Source organism: Natator depressus, chromosome 20 (assembly GCF_965152275.1).
Source record: "Natator depressus isolate rNatDep1 chromosome 20, rNatDep2.hap1, whole genome shotgun sequence".
NCBI classification, from domain to species: Eukaryota; Metazoa; Chordata; order Testudines; family Cheloniidae; genus Natator; species Natator depressus.
In genome coordinates, this window is record NC_134253.1 from 26172004 (window position 1) to 26192011 (window position 20008).

The 20008-nt window shown below is 61.4% G+C and overlaps 2 protein-coding genes across 3 annotated transcripts; one reads left to right on the plus strand and one right to left on the minus strand.

Moving 5' to 3' along the window:
- Positions 1-383: 383 nt before the first annotated feature.
- LOC141975349 (galactosylceramide sulfotransferase-like) lies at positions 384-3976 on the plus strand. The gene is made up of 2 exons (XM_074935638.1): positions 384-484; positions 2893-3976. Exons 1-2 carry the CDS (start codon positions 384-386, stop codon positions 3974-3976), a joined length of 1185 nt encoding a protein of 394 aa, XP_074791739.1.
- Positions 3977-4486: 510 nt separating this feature from the next.
- ATG4D (autophagy related 4D cysteine peptidase) lies at positions 4487-15480 on the minus strand. Of its 2 annotated transcripts, none has more exons than XM_074935132.1 (11): positions 15337-15480; positions 13301-13601; positions 10189-10272; positions 9262-9435; positions 8344-8677; positions 8064-8128; positions 7657-7805; positions 6956-7034; positions 6381-6457; positions 6175-6294; positions 4487-5663 (listed from the first exon to the last, which is right to left on the minus strand). In XM_074935132.1, exons 2-11 carry the CDS (start codon positions 13515-13517, stop codon positions 5490-5492), a joined length of 1473 nt encoding a protein of 490 aa, XP_074791233.1. In that variant the 5' UTR covers positions 13518-13601; positions 15337-15480; the 3' UTR covers positions 4487-5489. The 2 variants fall into 2 exon arrangements, with proteins under 2 accessions (XP_074791233.1, XP_074791234.1); XM_074935133.1 differs by having other exon boundaries at positions 13301-13604; positions 15337-15476.
- Positions 15481-20008: the final 4528 nt, after the last annotated feature.

A 20008-nucleotide genomic window follows, 5' to 3' on the forward strand; every position in this document is an offset into this window, starting at 1 on the left:
TCCTAGCTGCTGGTCCCATACTCCCCCGCAGGGCCCAGGCCTGCTGCTTCTGCTCAGCCCCTGGGGCACAGTGGGGCAGCCTGGGCCTGGCTAGTGCCCATACTGCTCTGAGGCCCAGCTGCCCTGTCCCTACCAGCGCTGGCTGGGGGGAGGGGGCTGTGCAAGGCTGATGGGGCTGCCCAGGTGCCCAAGGCTGGAGCTGGGCCCTGCCGTGCCCCTCAGGGGCTGGGCCCGTCGCTCGTCCCCCTCCAGGCTGCAGCTAAGCCCCTGAGCCGCCTTAGCAAGGTGATGCGAGGCAGCCCTTGGATTTCCGAGCGGTTTAAGAGGCTGTGGCAGGCGCTGGTGGCCCCAGGCTGGGCACAGAGCAGCAGGAGCGGGAGGAGATGGCCCTGGCTCGCTGGTGCCACTCGGCTGGGCCATGGCGGTGCCGTGCACTGCTGCTGGCAGGACTCCTGCTGCTGTTCCTCCGGCAGGCGGCCAAGCAGTGAGTATCTGGCACCTGTGGGGTGCATCGGGGGAGCTTCAGCAAACGGGGGGGCAGGGAAGCCTGCAGGGGCTGAATGTGGCTGTTGGCAGGAGCAGCGGTGGGTGCTGGGCCATGGCTACCCTGTAATTCAGTGCCCAGCTCTTGCCGTGGGCAAAGGCTCATAGTGGGCAGGCTGGGATGAGACACCCCCCCCCCCCCAAAAAAAAACAAACCTGCAGTGCTGGCTTGGGGCCAAGGGCTTGCTGATTGTCCCCAATGGCCACACACCTCAGCAAGCAAAGCAAGGGGGCTGCTGCTGCTGCTTCAGGAGCCCATCCTGGACCAGGCTGCCATTGTGCCAGGTGCTGTACAAGTGGGTTTATTACAGTCGTGTCCAGGGGCACCCCCACTGTGCCAGGCACTGTACATGTGGGTGTATTACAGTAGTGGCCTGGCACACCCCCATAGTGCCAGGCACGTCACAAACCCAGAACAGGCCAGGCCTCATAGATATTAAGGTCAGAAGGGACCATTATGATCATCTAGTCTGACCTCCTGCACAACGCAGGCCACAGAATCTCACCCACCCACTCCTGCAATAAACCTCTCACCTATGTCTGAGCTATTGAAGTCCTCAAATCACGGTTTAAAGACTTCGAGGTACAGAGAATCCTCCAGCAAGTGACCCACGCCCCATGCTGTAAAGGAAGGCGAAAAACCCCCAGGGCCTCTTCCAATCTGCCCTGGAGGAAAATTCCTTCCCGACTCCAAATATGGCAATCAGCTGAACCCTGAGCATGTGGGCAAGATTCACCAGCCAGATACCCAGGAAAGAATTCTCTGCAGTAACTCAGATCCCATCCCTCTAACATCCCATCACAGGCCATTGGGCCTATTTACCATGAATAGTTAACATGATTTTGGCAATTAATTGATCTTTATCTCATCATACCATCTCATCCATAAACTTACCGAGTTTAATCTTGAAGCAAGATAGGTCTTTTGTACCCACTGCTTCCCTTGGAAGGCTGTTCACTCCTCTGATGGTTAGAAACCTTCCTCTAATTTCAAGTCTAAACTTCCTGGTGGCCAGTTTATATCCATTTGTTCTTGTGTCCACATTGGTACTGAACTTAAATAATTCCTCTCCCTCTCTGATATATTTATAGAGAGCAATCATATCTCCCCTCAGCCTTCTTTTGGTTAGGCTAAACAAGCCAAGCTCCTTGAGTCTCCTTTCATAAGACAGGTTTTCCATTCGTTGGATCATCCTAGTAGCTCTTCTCTGTACCTGTTCCAGTTTGAATTCATCCTTCTGAAACATGGGAGACCAGAACTGCACACCATGTTCCAGGTGCAGTCTCACCAGGGCCTTGTATAACGGTACTAACACCTCCTTATCTCTACTGGAAATACTCTCCCAATGCATCCCAAGGCCGCATTAGCTTTTTTCCTGGCCATATCACATTGGCAGCTCATAGTCATCCTGTGGTCAACCAATACTCCAAGGTCCTGCTCCTCCTCCGTTACTTCTAATTGATGCGTCCCCAGCTCATAACTAAAATTCTTGTTATTAATCCCTAAATGCATGACCTTACACTTCTCCCTATTAAATTTCATTCTACTACTATTACTCCAGTTTACAAGGTCATCCAGATCTTCCTGTAGGATATCCCGGTCCTTCTCTGAATTGGCAATACCTCCCGGCTTTGTGTCATCCACAAACTTTATTAGCACACTCCCACTTTTTGTGCCGAGGTCAGTAATAAAAAGATTAAATAAGATTGGTCCCAAAACCGATCCCTGAGGAACTCCACTGGTAACCTCCCTCCAGCCTGACGGTTCACCTTTCAGTATCACCCGCTGTAGCCTCGACACACTCCCTGGCATTTAGTGGCTGCTGGGGCAGTTCTCCCAGGCAGGGTTTTCACAGGAAACAGCCAAGGGCTGGGGCACCCTCCCTGCCATGGGAGGGCCAGGCCCTGAGCCCCCCAGCAGCTGGCTGGGCCCCAGGCTGAGGGCAGCAAACCCTACGCTAACAAGTGGTGCAGGCTAGGGGTAAGCACCAGGTGCCCCCACTCTGGCCTTGCCAGCACGGCCTGGCCCGGAGGCCAGCAGCCAGGGGATTCGTGCACGCAGGGCCTTGAGGCCAGCCACTAGTGACACAGGATCGCTGGGCAGAGGATAGGGGTGCGGGAGGTTTACGATGGAGCAGCACAACCAGGGCCCCAGGCTGGCACTCAGGACACCTGGGTTCTATTCTCAGGGCTGCAGGCTGAGTCCCCTCCCCCGCCTGGCCCTTTCTCCCATCCTGTCCACCAGTCGATTCAGACTCAGCTCAGTGGGGCTGGACCTGGCCGTGCAGCACCTGGGGGCCCTGCTCCAGCAGTGAGGGCCCCTAACCCACCCCCTCTCTCCCACCGCAGTAGAACCAGCCCCACGGAGATGCTGCGGGGGAAGAACTCCGGCCGCCCTCCCCCCAGCGTGGTGTTCGTGAAGACCCACAAGACGGGCAGCAGCACCCTGCAGAACATCCTCTTCCGCCTGGGCGAGCGGCGTAACCTCACCGTGGCCTTCCCCCGCTACACCTACCAGTTCGCCTACCCCCAGCACTTTGCGGCCGCCTTCGTGGAGCCGCTGCCGCCGGGCGCCGCCCGCTACAACCTGCTGCTCAGCCACCTGCGGCTGGCAGCCAGCGAGCTGCGCCGGGTCATGCCCCCGGACAGCCTCTACCTCACCATCCTGCGTGACCCCGTCCGCACCTTCCAGTCCGTCTTCGCCTACTACCGCAGCACCGTACCCGCCTTCCGGCCCCTCGCCAACCACACCCAGCCCCTGGCTGCCTTCCTGCAGGCCCCGGCCCGGTACTACGACCGGGCCGACCCGGGCAACGGGCTGGCCAGGAACCCCATGGCCTTTGACCTGGGGCTGGAGGCCGGCGGCGACGAAGGGGGCAGCCGGTGGGACCGGGAGCTGGAGCAGCTGAACCGGACCTTCCACCTGGTGCTCATCGCCGAGCACTTTGACGAGTCCCTGCTGTTGGCGCGGGAGCTGCTGGGGCTGCGGCTGGAGGAGCTGGCCTACGTGCGGCTCAATGCCCGCCAGGGGGCCGTGGGCGAGGCGTTGGCCCCGGGGCTGGCGCGGCAGATCCGGGCGTGGAACTGGCTGGATGCACGGCTCTACCGGTATTTCCAGGCCGTGCTGTGGCGCCGGGTGGAACGTTACGGCTATACGCGCATGAAGGGCGAGCTGGACGCCCTGCGCTTGCTGCTGCGGGAGACCCGGGAGACCTGCCTGGCTGGGGAGGCCGTGGGGCCCGAGGAGACAGCAGACGAGCTGCGGCCCTGGCAGCCTGACACCGCTGCCATCTTGGGCTACAACCTGCGGCCCAGCCTCCCCCCGGCTCAGCACGCCAGCTGCTATCGCCTGGTGCTGCCGGAGCTGCAGTATCACGCCCACCTTTACTACCGACAGTACGGCAGGGAGATGTGCTCCCTGCCATGTGACTAGTGGGGGACAGGCCAGGGGGCTTTGATAACCCACCAGTGAGCCCCAGCTGGGCCTCAGGGCCCAGAGCAGCAGCCCAGCCCCCTGGCACTACAGCCCCTCTCTGAGCCACAGCCCGTGAGCCGAGCAGGAGGCAGGACAGCTGGGTTTTCTTCGCTGCTTTGTCGCTGCCCACTTCCCGCTCCGGGCCTGTGACTCCCCACCCTTCGCCTAGCTAGATGGTGAGCCCTTCAGGGCAGCGCTCGGGACTGCAAGCTCAGTGTGTGTAGCGCCCAGCCCAACCCCTCTCCCCTGCCCCACTGGGGGCTGAGCAGCCGGGAGCCCTGCTCTTAGCCGGATCCATAGGGCACTGCTGTAGCACACCCTGGAGAAGCTGGAAGTGGCCCTGCCACACACTATGTCACACGCACTCCCCAACTTTCTCCTTCCAGCAGGACTTTACCCGAGAGGCCCAAGGAGCGCCTGACTTGGGGGGGGGGGGGGAAGCATCCCCGCACACTGTGTCCTGAGCTGGGGGCACCCACAATAAATAAACCAGGTCCATTCAAAACCAGCAGCTGTGGCTCATGTTCTGACACCGATGCAGGAAGAGCCTGCTCCGCTGGGCTGCCCTGGGCTAGGGGGGAATGGGTCAGCTGCCCCAGAGGGGTGCTCATGGGGGTAGGGAGAGTTCCCTTTCTTAGGGGGTTTCCAGAGCCACCCCTCACTACACACATTGCACACAGCTGCTTCGATTCTCGTCCTAAAGCCCTCTCAGCCTGCTGACACCCCATAAGCCATGGGGCCCCTGGCTCCAGCTTTCCTCTGTGCCAGGGCTGGATTAGAGCAGTGGAGGGGCTGCCTGGTTCCCCCACAGTAGCCCTGTGGCTCTACTCCCGGGACAGCCATGGGGGAAGGGCCTAGCTCCTCACATTTGCTAGTAACCACTTCCCGGCTCGGAGGCCTAGTCTCATTCCCTGTGGTGCGAGGGGTGATGCACAAGGGCAGTGGTCTTGTGGACAGCAGTGCTAGGGTCCCCTAGGGGATGAAGGTGTCCCCCCACCTCACAGGATCAGTGCCTGCGGATGGCAGCTCCCTCTGGGGACAGGCTGCAGCTGGGCCATCTGACCTCTGCACTCCGGTTCAGAGGGACAGCGGGGTCCTGCCCTGGCAGTCCAGGAGCTGGCAGAGGGCAGAGCCAGGCTCCAGCAGGAAACCGCAAAGGACCTGCACAGCCGTCGATCAGCTTCAGGGGGCACTAGATCCCAGCAAAGTAACAGGCCCGGCCTAGGTGAGGGCACCGCTCTCCCCCGAGTGCCAGGGATTTATTCCAGTGTAAATTGGGAAGTACAGTGTGCAGCAGGGCTCTCTCCAGTTCGCCGGCTGCCTGTCCCCACAGCCAGGGGGGCTGCCCTCGGGCAACGGCCCAGCACCCCCACTGCACTGCCAGTGTTGTGACATGGTGTGCGGGGCAGCCAGTGGCCCCCGCCATGTCTCTATAAATAAGTAATAAATAATGGGGCGCAGCCCCCCCCGCTCACAGGAAGACGAACTCGTCCGAGCTGGGCTTCTTGGCCTTGCTGCGCTTGGGGAGCTGCACGGTCTGCTGGGAGAAACGGGAGCACAGCTCGGCCAGCCCGTACTCCTGCGCCTGACCCTCCGTCACCGTGAACATGGGGTACTTCTCCTTGGCCGACGAGGAGTTCAGTATCTGGGGGGCAGAGGGCCGGGGTCAGAGGGCCACGAGAGGGAGGCAGACACCCCACTCCCTTCGCCACACACACGTTATCTGCTTGCAAAATCCACGCGGTGTCCCCCTGCTCCCAGCCAGCACCTCAGGGAGCCCATGCTGCAAGGGGCAGGGAAAAGGCTCAGGGCCAGGCCACTGGAGGCACCAGCCCCTTGGCTTGGCATGGCGGGTTCTCTGAGCCCTCACCCGCATGGGCAAGCGTTGGAGGAGGAGAACGGAGCCGCCCTGCCCTGTTCTGACCAGGCAGGATCCAGATATTGAGGCGGGCTCAAGTCTCCGCCAGTGGCAGGAGGCAGAATCCACACGGCACTTTTCCCAGGCAGGTGCCCGCATGCACAGCGCAGATGCCAGACACCAGCACAGGGGCTGCGGGAGGGCTACATCCAGGGTGTTCTGGGGCCCCAGCAGAGCGCACCCCCCAGCCGGTCCCCACTCCAGCTGGCACCAAGGCATTGCCTGCTGCGGCCCTTACCCTGGTCAACACCGAGCACAGCGTGTCCAACTCCTGCCCATCGCGGGCGTAGAAGCCGATGGTGCAACTGGGATCCATTTTGCTGAAGGCCATTTTGCGGGGTGAGCTGCAGTGGAATGACTGGGAGAGAGAGCGTGTACACGTGTTACTCTACGGAGCCAGCCCCCGGCAGCAGCTGCCCCCTCCATCCCCCGGCTTGTACCGACCTCCAGGGGGAAGTTCTTTTTGGTGGTGTCCACAAAGGGCTGGCAGTAGTGGGGGTCCAGGTACAGCAGGAAGTCATCTGGAATGCAGGGGGGAGGTGGGGAGAGGAGAAGCATCAGCAGGAGCTCAACAGCCCCTCCCTCAGGCAGCCCGGATCACACCAGCCCCAGCACCCAACCCAAAGCATTGCAACTCAGACCTGCTGCGGTGCCACATGGGAGCGGTGGTTTGGTTCCCTTCTGTTCCCCCTTCTCCTATGGGCCAGGCTCCCCAGCCAGACTACATCTCCCATGATGTGCTGTGGCCAGGGACGCCCAGGAGACAGCCACCACTCCTCACCACAGGGAGACTGTGGTGCAGCATGGGAGCTGTAGTCCAACCAGGTAGCCAGGCCTAGGGAGGAGACTGGGAGGCACTGCAGATGCGTTTCCAAATCGGAAACTGCAGGTGTTTCCATTTTTTGCCAAGAGGCCGGAGATTTCCCAAGGGAAGAGCCTGTTTTCCGTCCAGCAGCTCCCGCTTTGCTGCCCCGAACATGCCAGGGATGGGCACCAGGCAGGACCTTGTGGGCACATACCTTGGTAGCCCACGAAGTAGAGCGAGTGCTTGGGCTTCCCACCGATGATCCCGATGCAGAGCTCCAGCTTCAGAAGCTCCTGGAGGGAGATGGAGACACAGGGTGGGGGGCTCAGCCTTGCTATTCACTTCCTGCTGCCCCACCACGGCCGCAGCCCTGCCCCCAGCACAGGCCCTGGGGCAGGCGTGGCCTGCCGAGGCACACAGCAGGGATCCATGCAGCTAAACGTGGGGCTGCTCTCCACTATGGAGCTGGACGGGAGCGTCACCAAGAGGACTTCCAGGGAGATGGGGCTTACCCCAGGGCCTCAGGAGGTTCCTACACTGGGCCGTGTCTCGAGGCAGCTTGACCCACCATGCCAGAGCAGCTGGCAACACAGGGACTGAGAGGAAGGACGGGCAGGGTGCTAGCCTGGGACTTGGGAGATCCACGTTCAATTCCCAGCTCTGACAGACTCCCTGGGGCACCTTTGGACGTCCCTTAGCCTCTCTGTGCCTCAGTTTCCTCATCTGTGCCATGGGGATAATAGCATTGCCCTGCCTTTTGGAAAGCAGTGAGGAGAAATACATTAGAGATAGGGACAGGCAGATACTTATGTGATGGGGGCTGGACAGCTAGGGACTGCTGGACAAGTCCTGCCTCCCATTCCTTCCCCCACCAATCAGCGTCCCCCAGTTGTTCAGGCCCCGCCTCTGCCCTACCTTCACGCAGTCTACATAGACAGGATTGAGGGTCTCCCCGCCCAGGCGCATGGGCACCAGGATGATGACAGCTTTCCGCTTGGCGCCGGGATCAGGCACGGTCCGGCCGTCGCTCCCCGACACCAGCCTCGCCACGTCCCCCTTGTACACTGAGCGGGTCACCAGACAGAGGGGAGGGGGGTTAGTCACTGGCAGCCTGGCACCACCCTAGACACCAGTAGGGTCTGGCTTCTTCTGCGGGGGGGTGGGGGGGGTGTCAGATCCTAGCCCGGGGCAGGGAGAGACCCCCAGCCTCTAGGTGTGACACCCGAGAGTCAGAGCGCCCCCTAGCTCGGGTGTCCGTGGAGCACATTGGCTTTCAGCCACAGGCTACCCCATCACCACAGCACCAGCCTGGGGCAGCTCACCTGTGCAGTCCTGAGATACGTAGACAGCCAGGCTGCTGCCTTCCGAACAGCCTTCGACCGCTTTCCTGCAGGAGATGGAGGGGAAGAGAATGAGCGTCCTGCGCCTGGCCTCGCCCCAGCCCAGCTCCGCAACTGGGATCAGAAAATGCCAGGCACCGCGGGAGTGGAGATTGCAGGCCACAGGCTTGTGCTTCAGGAGAGCTCCCATGTCATGCCCAGGGCCGCCCCGGTGGAGTCAGCATGGATTGATCCCCGGTGCTGGGGGCTGTCATCAGCTCACCTGACAATGTGGGCCGCAATGGAGGGGCCGTACCAGTCCCCGGCTTTCTTCCCCGAGCTCCTCCCCAGCTCCACCAGCCGGTGGATGCCGAAGGGTGCCTGAGGGTGATCTGCGAACCATGAGACGATCGTGCGGTGGCTGCGCTCCTTCTCCAGGTCCTGGGGGCTAAGGGGGCACAGAGGGGCCCAGATGCCCCAGTGGTCCCTGCCTCTGTCCACGGCGAGGGTAGGCAGCTGCTGCAAGCCAATGCTGCCAGGCCGGGCAGGAGAGACAGGCTTCATGGGGTCCATCTCCACCAGGCTGGTGGTGAACAAGGCATCGGGCCAGGTCCAGTCTAAGAGTAACAGGAGAGGTACAGGCGACGTGTCCCACAAGTCTGCCCTGGGGGGCACAGGGTCCACACGTGGCATGATGCCAATACCCCTCTCCAGGGGCCAGAGCTCAGCCTGAAAGTCACTCTTGGAGTCCAGGCCAGAAACGCACTGTCCTCCTGGAGAGCCGACTCCTGGGTTCTGTTCCTGCCCCTGCCTCAGTTTCCCTCAAAAACACCCACCTATGTTGTGAAAGGCTGAGTGCTCTAGGGAGGGGCTAGGCAGGGTATTACCAATAAAGGGACACGACCCAGGGTGCTCGGAGCGCCGGCTGCTCCCTCCACCCCAGCAGCCAGAGCAGCTGTGGCCTGTGCTGAGCATGTGCAGTGTCTTGCCCCTAGCTCTTGGGGCAGGAGAACTCTCCCCCGGGGGCAGACGGTCCCACTGCCACCTCCTGCAGCGTGTCTTAACCCTTCCTCTGAAGCTCTTTTACCCCTCCCACATGCCACCCCCCAGGGCCTGGGCACGGACCCGGGAGCCCTGGGCACATGCTGGCCAGCCTTGGATTTCTGTGGCATCCACCAGCAGCCCCTGTCCCCACACTCACTCCTGCCGAGGAAATGCATGAGGAGCCCCTGGGCGAGAATCATCTGCCCGCTACGCAGCATGCAGCCCCAGCCGCAGTCCGTGGTCCACACGGTGCCCTCCAGCTGCTGGAACTCCCGGCGGTAGGTGAGCCAGATGCGGGAGGCAAAGTCCTTCTGGAACCGCTCCACGTCCTCTGCAGGAGAGACCCCCCACCCACCCAATCAGCCACAGCGGGGAAGGAGGGACCCCTGCTCAGCCACGGGCCACCAGACATGTATGGGGGGCCTCCCCACTCAATCCAGGGGCAGGGTAGCAACACAGAAAGGAACCCCGCTGTCACGGCCCTATTTCAGAGCCTCTCAGTGCTGCTCCGCCAGTGGCCAGAGGGGGCGATGTTAGCACTGAGCCTTATCAACAGGAGAGAGCTCTGGGCCAGGGCTCCCAAACATTGGGGATTAAGGTGTGTGATGGGGGCGGGGGAGTGGGATTCCACGTAGAGCTGGGTGGGAAACGTGTCATCCAACACAAATGTGAGATTCTGACACTTTTCCCCTTCCCGAATCGGGACGAAGAGCCAAGATCTCAAGGGAAGAGTTTTGGTTTGGGTCACTGCAAAGACTTTGTTTCCATCCACTGGAGGCGGGGAGAGGGGTTGTGCTCAAATTAGTTTGAATTTATAAACAAAATCGGCACGAACCAGGAAACTGGAACTGCTCATTTTGGAAACACCAAACCCAATGGTTTCCACAACTCCACAGCTGCCTCCCTTCTCCCCAAGTCGAGAGGTTCGTGAAACCGCCCTTCCTGGTTTGGACAAATCAGCATTCTCCGGCTAGGAAACGGTTCACTGAAAAATCCCACCCAGCTCTGGTTCTGGGCATTTGGCCAGACGGGAGCTAGACAAGATGGAGTCATGGCTGATCTCTGCGCTAACCCGGCTACTCACCCTCCACCTCAAAGCAATAGACATGGCCAAAGAGGTATATGGGGGACAGCTTGCTGAAGTTGGTTTTAGTCTTGACCGTCCATCCTGGGAGGGGAGAAGCAGAGAGAAGTGAGTAGTGTCCTCCCGTCCACACTCCCTTCCATTCCCAGCTCCTTCCTCCTGCTAAACCTTCACATCCCCAGCAGCCAGGGTCAATAACCCACAGCTGTGTTCCCATGCACAGGGCATGGATTCAGCCAGTGTACAAAGCTCTGATGCCCTGGCTGGCTGCCCTAGATTTCCCTGCCATGGGGCATTATCCCAGGTGCTCCAGAGGTGCCCTGTCCTCAGTATCATGTCCTGACTGCAATCGGTTCAGGCAGGCACCATGTACTCAGCTTTGGGGGGGATCACTTGGGGGTAGGGCTGACTGAGCCCCTGTGCCTGCAGCTCTGGTTGTGTTTGCCACCTGCCCACATGCATGTCATTTAAAGGAGAGAAAATGCCAACAGCCACACCTTGGTGCAATGGTACAAAGAAAGCCAGAGCGGGTCAAGGGGCAGCTGAATCCTGCCACACAGCCTCGCCAGTCAAACCCAAACCAGTCCTCTGGCCAGCTCCCTCAGGAATGCTGCGCTCCACGTGCTGGCTGGCCCTCCCACCTCTTTACTTTGTTGCTCTAGGCTACCGGCTACAGCCCCTTGGAGGAAGTGAAACAGGCAACAGTCAAGAAAGGTGCCTTGAAATTCCCTCTGTGGGTGGCTCCAGGAGCTGTGATCAGCATTTGCCAGCAGCACGCAGCAGGTTGTTAGAAGCAGCCATGTTAATTGCAGCACTGGTCTAGACACAGGGTGGGGACGAAAGGTGCTGCTTATTTCTCCTCCACTCTCTACGCTGGCTTCCCACACTGCTGGCTCCAGATCAAGGTCTCGGTCCTTAGCTTCAAGGGGTTCGCTTCTTGGCCTGGGCCCAAGATATCTAAAAGACCATCCAAAGCTCCAGGGGACCCTGGTCGACAGCTCCACTCCCCGGCACAATAGAGCGCTGTGCCCTAAGGGCAAGGCTTGGCTGGGCAGGAGAGAGTTTTCTCAGAGGCCACTCCCTGATGGTGGAACAAACTCCTCTGGGAACGAAGGACCTTCCCAAACCTCCCACCTTCTGCTCCAAATACAAGGGGCATTTCGCTGACCTGCCTTCTCCAACACAGAGCAGCAGGGACATTTCAAACAACTCTAGAATGCTACCAAAACACGCCACATCACTGCATGGGCTGCTCCCCGGGGAAGGGGGGAGGACTAACAGGTGACAGACACGTAATCCCATTGCTTAATGCACGCCTGGGAGGAACTCGGAGAGCACAACAATGAGCAGCGTAAAAGCCTGTAGAGAGGGTGCATACACCAGCTGGGGCCAGGAATACCTCTCAGCTAGCACAGTCTGAGCTCTGCATTTCGCTCACCTGCTCCCTTCAACATGCCCACTAACAGCCCTCTATGGTCCTGAGGCACCTGCCTCCACCCTTGGGAGTCCCTGCACTCTGCTTTGATCCTGGCCACTCACAGGGCTGCAAGGTAGCAACTGCTGCAGGGGTGTGTGTGTGGGGGGATTCTAGGGACTTTCTTTGAAACACTCCTGCATTATCCCCTAGCCCAGCCACACCAGGGCCCAGGAGTCACATGGCACAGCAGGAGGAGCCTGATCCTCCTTAAGGCAGGTGACCTTCGGCCAGGGCTCTATAGGAGTGAAGCTGTCCTCCCAGGACCTTCTAGCTGCCAGATCCTAACCACCCAGAGGAGCGCAGGACCAGAACTGCCTTTGTTGACATGCTGATGCAGCAGAAGTGTTGCAAAGTTTATCAGCAAGATAAAGTGACTCTCACATGCAGGCAACAGGCACCCACAGGAGGAGGAGGGTAGGTTTGAGGTCAGCTCTCGATGCCCTGACACAAACAGAGCCAGCACTCGGGGGGGGAGTGTGGTCTTTCCAGCCACGTCAGCAGCCAGTGAGTTGAAGGAGCCCTTGATCTGCCAGAATTGACTGAGTTACAGGAAGAGAAACCTGCACTCAGCTGCGATGGGGAACCCCACCCCCTCCATTCATGGCGAGGTTTCTGCTACCCTGCTAGGAATGGGACTCGAAGCTGTCCTGGTTAGAAACAGCATGAATGATGGGCCCAGTTTGTAGCCATTACCCTAGATATTCCCCATTTCTTAGGGATCCCCCTAAGCCTGCAGGACATGTGGAGGCACTGACTGATCCTCGCCACCCTCCTGTGCTGTGGGTGAGCCGTTCGATCACCGTATTTCACCGCTGGGGAAGACAGAGAGGGTTAAGTGACTTGCCCTGGGCCCAGAGGGCGTCAGTTTCAAGGCTGGGATTAGAACAGGAATTTCGAGGTCCCTGTTCCACGTGGACTGAGGAGTCTTCAGGTCACAACACAGCTAGGGCTGAGCATGGGTGGAAGCCCAGCCTCCCAGCAGGGCCACTGGCTGGAGTCCAGCCAGCAGGATTCTCACAAACATCAAGGCCTGGCTTGCTCATAGGCCTAGACTTGCCACAGCATCCAGACACACCCACAGAGACCGTAGACAACCTGGACGGGCTGCTCCCCCATGGCCAGGAGCAGGAGTTTTCTGACACAAGCACCAGAGGTATCGACATGGGAATCTACAAGACAACTAGCAGATCACAGTGCACCAACCTGCCTGCTGCCCACAAAACAACAGCTGCCACCGCTGGAGCTGCCATGCCCCAGCTAGAGATCTGGGGGAAGAGCCTTTTCAACACACAGCCACGGACGCTCCCTTTACCATCACCACACCAGGCCAGAAGCGGCCTGCAACAGGCTGCTGCGCTGGCACAGCTAAACTAATCCAGGCCAAGCACTCCCAGGAGACCAGGAGCGGAGGGGAGCTTACAGCCCCAGAGACAGCACATTTTGGGGCAGCCCCAGTTCCAACACAGACACGTGACATCTCATCATTCTCTTCCCAGCTGGCCAAGCCGCTCCCGGCACATTTGAAATCCCAGGTGCACAGACTGGGCGGCAAGTCAGAGTAGGAAGCAGATCTCCTTGCACTGAAGGCCAGTGCAACAGCGAGCCGAGCAGTACCCAGGTGGCTGGGGCGCTCACCGTATTTCACGTTGTTCCAGGCTGAGAGGAGCTTGCTCTTGATCTTGTCCACCTCGTCAGGTTCGCTGGGCTGGCCGCTCTGCGCCCCCCCCGGGAACAGCCCATTGCAGCTCCCATCCTGGCTCCCGGCCCTGGGGTTAAAGAGCTTCCTGTCATCTGAATGGTGCAGCTTGTCCTGGCTGACGTACTGCACCGAGGCAGGCGAGATGGAATTCATTTAGAAGGCGGGACAGGTGCAGACGGTGTTCTCAGGGTGGCGGGGCCGGGACGCAAGTGCACGTGCATTGCCAGGAAAGCAGAGCTGCTGAGCGACCAGAGACAAGGGGTTATTTTCAGGGAGGGGCGGCATTTGGATACTCACTGTTAGCACAGAGGGGTGAATGTCACCCCCTCCCCGCACCCTGTCACTTCCCCCAGGTCTGCACCTCACCCCTCAATGCTGCTGCAAGAGAAGGGCATTTGAACGCGGGCTGGGCTGCTTGACACAGCACAGGTGAGCGAGAGGCCCAGGGAACAAATCCAGGCGTCAGGGCAGTAAGTCAGTGCAACACACGAAGCCAGGGCACCTCAGCGCAGTTAGTAGTGGGTAAGGCACAGAGGGAAGCCTTCCGTAGAGTCCTTTCTCCCCACAGCATTTTCCTGCCCACACCCTGTCCCACACCTCTCTACAGCAGGGATCTTGCCTCACCTTACACCCACATGCCCCACCCCCACGGTGCTGTCCCCACCCTACCCTCTTTCCATACTGGGCACGCAGGGAGAAGCAGCTTCCTGCCGCACTGGGTTGCGGGGGCTCTCTGAGGACTGCAAGCCCTGGACACCCTGGTCCTCCCGTCACCTGACCTCCCGCAGGCACCTCTGCCAGGGGAATCCCTTCATGGTCCCCTCCACAGCCCTGGCACCCCCAGCCAAGACTCTTCACCACCTCTCCGCCATGCAGCTATCCAAAGAGAGCTCTCATAGCCCCGAGTCCCACCCCAGACACGGCCCAGAGCCGAGACCTACCCCGGCACCCCCCCAAACCTGCCCCACACCTGCATAGCCCCGCTGCTCCCCACCCAGCCGATGCCTCCTAGGCAGCTCTGGCACCTCACAGCCAAGGCCCTGCTCCACACCCGAGGGGCCCCCCTCCCCAAACCTACCAAGCCAGGAATTGCCTGAGGTCCCCTGACAATCGCCTCACAGGGGGACCCCCCCAGCCTGAGCGCCCCACTGCCTAGCCCAGGCTGTTCCCACACAGCCCACACGCTGAGCCCCTCCAACCTGAAAACAACCCATAGCCCTGTCCCAGTGCCACCCCCCACAGGCCTGTTGGGGGGGACTCCAGCCCCTCCCCCCTGCAGCCCTGTCCGCAGCGCACCCCCCATAGCTCAGGGCTTCCCACACACCTGCCCCACAGCCCTGCCCCCTAACCGCAGCCCAGAGCCCCCCCACAGCCCTGCCCCCTAACCTCAGCCTAGCGCCCCCCACAGCCCTGCCCCCAACCGCAGCCCAGAGCCCCCCACGCCCCTGCCCCCCCACAGCCCTGCCCCCAACCTCAGCCTAGCGCCCCCCACAGCCCTGCCCCCTAACCGCAGCCCAGAGCCCCCCCACAGCCCTGCCCCCTAACCTCAGCCTAGCGCCCCCCACAGCCCTGCCCCCAACCGCAGCCCAGAGCCCCCCACAGCCCTGCCCCCAACCTCAGCCTAGCGCCCCCCACAGCCCTGCCCCCTAACCGCAGCCCAGAGCCCCCCCACAGCCCTGCCCCCTAACCTCAGCCTAGCGCCCCCCACAGCCCTGCCCCCAACCGCAGCCCAGAGCCCCCCACAGCCCTGCCCCCAACCTCAGCCTAGCGCCCCCCACAGCCCTGCCTCCAAACCGCAGCCCAGAGCCCCCCACGCCCCTGCCCCCTAACCGCAGCCCAGAGCCCCCCACGCCCCTGCCCCCCCAAAAGCCCTGCCCCCCAACCGCAGCCCAGCGCCCCCCAAATAACCCCCCGTCGCGCCCGGCCCCCAATAAGCACCCCAGAGCCCGGCCCCCCACGACCCCGGCCCCACCTGGGCGGACTCGGGGCTCGGGCCCGGGCCGGCTCCGCTGCTCACTCGGTCCCCGGGGGGGGCCCCGCGGCTCCCCCGCCTCCCGCCGCCGCCATCTTAGCTCCGGGCCAGAACCCGGAAGCGGCCGGCCCCTCTCCGGGCGGAAGCGCCTCCCTGCCGGCGCCTTACGTCACCGGAAGTTGCGTTGCCAGGCGACGGGGCGAGTCCCTGGGGTCAGCGGGGGAGGTCGGGGTCAGAGGTCAGCGGGGTCTGACAGGGCCGGAGGTGAGAGGTGACTAAACTATGATGGGTCGAAAGGTCAAAGGTCACTGGAGTTTAGAGGGCTTCAGAGATCACCCAAGCAGCAGGGGTCAGGGGTCACCTAATCAGAAGAAGTCAGGGGTCAGAGGTCATCGGAGTGGAAGGAGCGAGGGGTCAGAGGACACTTCAGATGAAGGGGTTGGGGTCAGAGGTCATCGAAGTGAAGGGGTCAGAGGTCACCTAAGTAGAAGGAGTGGGGGAGGGGTCGCAGGTCTCCCACCTCGCAGGCAGAAGGGGTCGGAGGGCCCCCACGTCGAAGGCAGGAGGGGTCGGAGGGCCCGTTTGCCCAGGGCAGTCCCAAATTTAGTGCCGGCCTCTGCAGCTCTGTGCCCCGGGCGTTGCCAGCCCCACTGGGGTGCCACCTGCTCTCCGACCCAGCCCTGGGTCGCAGGGTCCCCGTGGGGAGAGAGGCCCCCTCTGGGGGCCGATCAGGCTGGGTACGGCTCCTGGGGCACCTGAGTGGTTCCCAGGCTTAGGGGGCCCAGCCGGTCCGTGCCTGGTGCAGGGCCCCCCGTCATCATGCCGAACATCACCCTCAACGCAGACCAGCACCAGCGTGGAGAGACCACGGGGACATCCCCGGACGCTGCCAGCAGCCGCAAATCGCTGTTATGCTCCAGGAGTCGAGGGCACCTGGCTTTGGGGCCCATGGTGGAGTCGGCCAGGGGACGGTGAGTCCACTCAAGGGAGCCTGGCGGGGAGGGCAGGGATGAGGAGAAGTCGGGGAACGGGAGCGTGTAGGAGAGAGGAGCGGGGTTCAGTGAGGGTTGCCAGGTGTCCGGTTTTCGACCGGAACGCCCCGTTGAAAAGGGACACTGGTGGCTCCGGTCGGCACTGTTGACCGGGCTGTTAAAAGTCCGTTCGGCGGCGCAGTGGAGCTAAGGTAGGCTCCCTGCCTGTCGTGACACTGCGTGGCTCCTGGAAGCAGCGGTATGTCCCCTGCTCCAGCTCCTACGCGTCGTGTGGGGCAGCCAGGGGGCTCCGCACACTGCCCCTGCCCCAGGCACTGGCTCTGCAGTTCCCATTGGCTGGGAACCACGGCCAATGGGAGCTGCGGGGGCAGCGCCTGGGGCAGGGGCAGCGCGCAGAGTCGCCTGGCTGTGGCTCCGCGTAGGAGCCAGAGGGGAGACATACTGCTGCTTCCAGGAGCTACCTGAGGTAAGCGCCATCCTGAGCCTGCACCCCTGATCCTTCTCGCGCTCTAACCCCCTGCCCCAGCCCTGATCCCCCTCCCACCCTCAGAACCCCTCGATCCCAGCCCGGAGCCCCCTCCTGCACCCCAAATCCCTTATCCCTGGCCCCATTCCAGAACCCGTACCCCTAGCCGGAGCCCTCACTCTCTCCTGCATCCCAACCCACTGCCTCAGACCGGAGCCCCCTCCCACACCCCGGACTCATTTCTGGCCCCACCCCGAAGCCCACACCCCCAGCCAGAGCCTTCACCCCTCCTGCACCCCAATCCCCTGCCCCAGCCCGGTGAAAATGAGCTACTTACTGAGTGAGGGTGGGGAGAGCAAGTGATGGAGGGGAGGGGGGCGGGGATGGAGTGAGCAGGGGGCGGGACCTCAGAGAAAAGGCAGGGGTGGGGCTTCAGAGATGGGATGGGGCAGGGGGCAGGGCGCAGGGCAAGGGTGTTCGGTTTTGTGCGAGTGGAAAGTTGGCAACCCTAGGTTCAATGTGGAGTGGATGGGAAGGGGTCCTCTGTGCAGCGGGGCGTGGGGGAACCCTGATTTAGTGCAGACATTGAGCGTTTCTGGGGGAGGAGGAAGTGGAAGTGTGCTGCTTAGTAATGTGCTTACAGGGCTTCTATGTGTCCTGGAGTGTCAGGCCAGAAGGGACCCCAGATGGTGACGTCTGACCTCCTGCACACCACAGGTGGCTATCTCCCACCCAGCGAGCCCGGTCTGGGGCCCAAGGACCTGCACTGGGCTAATGCGGCACTGCCCTCGGGGACTAACCTGGAACGTGCAGCAGGTGATGGGCAGGGAGGAGGTCAGTGCTGGGACCATCTTTTTGTTCTGTGTCTGCACAGCGCATTGGGGCCTGGGCTGTGGCTGGGGTTCCTAAGCGCTACTGTAATACACCTAATAACAATGGTAATACGTGCTCTGCAGTGTTGGTGCTGAGCTGCTGAGTGTTTTAACACTGCAGGGCAGATGGTGCTAGCTGGTTGCCTGTTTTTTACATGGCAGCATCCTGGGTGCTGGGTTCTGTGCTGGTTCTGTTGAGGGTTTAAGGTTCAACTTCCACCTGTGTGTTCTTTCCGCTCTCAGCCTTCCCCCAGAGGTGCTCCTGGCCCACATCTCTCGCTGCTGCGTGCCAGCGGGGCAGATCTGAACACAGTGTCTTCTCCTAGGCTTGGAGAGGCTCGGGACCCTGCTTGGTGCGTGGCAAAGCAGGGTAGAATGCTAGGAATGGAGGGGCTGGGATTGGGAACAAGAGAGAGGGGACACTGGGTAAGGAAATGGGATGTTGAGCTTTCCACCTCTGTGGCACTGGTGCCAAGCCAGCCTCAGGTCAGAGGAATTCTGGCTTAGGAGTATGGGGAATGGGACACTGGGCTTTTTCCCTCTAGGGGGCGCTGGCATGGATCTGGCTCTTGCATAGGGAGAACTGGCTGGCTCGGGGGGGTGGGGGTCACACTCAGCCTTGCTGTATGAAAGGGGTCACCAGTACATATGTTTGAGGACCACTGCTCTAGATCCAGCCTTGTGGCCCCGAAAAGGGTGCGATTCTGGCTGCAGACAGCAGGTGTCACACTCCACCTGGCTAGAGCTAAGTGCTCCCATCGGCACTGGGTCTGCTCCTGAGATGGATCTCAGGGTAGGTCTACACGTTCAGCAGCCCCTGAGCCCGGCAGCTGGCAGGGGCCAGTGTCTAGCTGCAGTGTAGACAACCTCTGTGGCTCAGCTGCGGCCTCCTTGGGGAGCACAATCCTCGTTGAGTGCTAATTAAATGTCCAAGGATACTGGGTACCCGGATCTAACCTGACCCTGCCCAGGCCTGGGCCAGCTGTGCGCAAGAGACAATGCGACTATCTTGTCATCCCAAATACCCCCAGATTCTCCGACATGCGGCCACTTCTGGAGTGGCGAGCGGCAGGTGGCACACAGCAACAGGGGCAAGGAGACAGGGGCAAACACTTACAAAAACTGCCCAGGGGTCTTCAGCGTTTGTGCAGGGGCTATGGGTTCCAGGCCTCACCCAGCAGGGCTACTCACAGAGGAATGCCCAGAGCCCTGTTCATGCACACTCTGCACTGGTGCAAAGGAGGGGGCTGTGCGCAGGGGTGAACGACCATGACGGACAGCTGGACCCCATGCAGCTCCCTGGGAAGGAGCCTGCCCCGGGGGCGTTTGGACCCCTGGCTCCCCACCCACCCCCTCATAAAGTAGCAGTGCAGCTGCCCACTCACCTAGACTGCGTGGGGAATTGGCCTGTTGGGTGCGCCCAGCCAGGCTAGGAGTGTGCGGGAGGGTGACAGAGGACCCCTAGTAGTGAGAGCCGAGGTGAGCTGCACCCAAGGTCAGGTGCAGGAGGGGGGGCAAGGCAGCGACAGCCCCGGTGGGGCGGGGTCAGAGGTCAAGTGTGGGCTGCTTTGCTCCACTGTTTGGGGGATGGGCTTCGTAGGCAGGATAGGGGAAACTCCCATTGCTCTGCTGGGCCTGCCTGTGTGCCCTCTGCTAGTGTAGGTGGGGCAGTGCCATGCAGAGCCCCTCCCACGCCCCCTCGCCTGGAAAGCCCCAGCTTGTGGTTCCCAGTCCCATGTGGGCAGGCGGCCAGATTCAGTGGCCTCAGGCTTCCCCCTCGCTGAGTCTCTTGCCCTGGAGCCTTGAGCTGCCCTGCTTGGGCACACAGAATCCACGGTAACGTGAAACTGCAGCTTCCCACAGACCCCCGGGGCCAGGTTTCCAGCCCATGAGTCTCAGGATTGTGATATGCCAGCCCTTCCCCCACAGAGAACCGGGATTCTGGGAACTGGGGTTCAGCTCCACTCCCAGCCCCTCAGGGACAAAGACTCGGACATGCCCACCCGGAGCCAGCGATGGGGCAGGCTGCTGGGGGCGAGGAGCTGTCATGGTGCAGCCCTGGCCCTGTTCACACCTGTGCCCCTGGCTTCACACTCTGTAGTTTTCACATCAACAGAGCGAACCTCAGGGGAGGGGAGGAGAGAGGTGCCGGGCCTTGTTCACACCCCTGGCCTCCCACTCTCCTCCACGTGGGCACGTGGTCCTTGCACTGCTGAGTGGCTGGCCATAAAATCCTTAGACCCCTCTCCTCCCCCTGTCTCCCACAGGGCCCTGTGGCTTTGCTGGCCCGGGGCCCTTATTCCCACCCCCACCCCCCCAACTGCTCGGTTTAATGCTACCAT

Coding starts and splice junctions, on each gene's coding strand:
- ATG4D (XM_074935132.1), bottom strand. CDS start 13,517: ATGAATTCCATCTCGCCTGCCTCGGTGCAGTACGTCAGCCAGGACAAG. Junction 8,678..9,261: donor CATGCATTTCCTCGGCAGGA/GTGAGTGTGGGG, acceptor TGTTACTCTTAG/ACTGGACCTGGCCCGATGCC. Junction 5,664..6,174: donor TGTGCTCGGTGTTGACCAGG/GTAAGGGCCGCA, acceptor TCTGCCCCCCAG/ATACTGAACTCCTCGTCGGC.
- LOC141975349 (XM_074935638.1), top strand. CDS start 384: ATGGCCCTGGCTCGCTGGTGCCACTCGGCTGGGCCATGGCGGTGCCGT. Junction 485..2,892: donor CTCCGGCAGGCGGCCAAGCA/GTGAGTATCTGG, acceptor CTCCCACCGCAG/TAGAACCAGCCCCACGGAGA.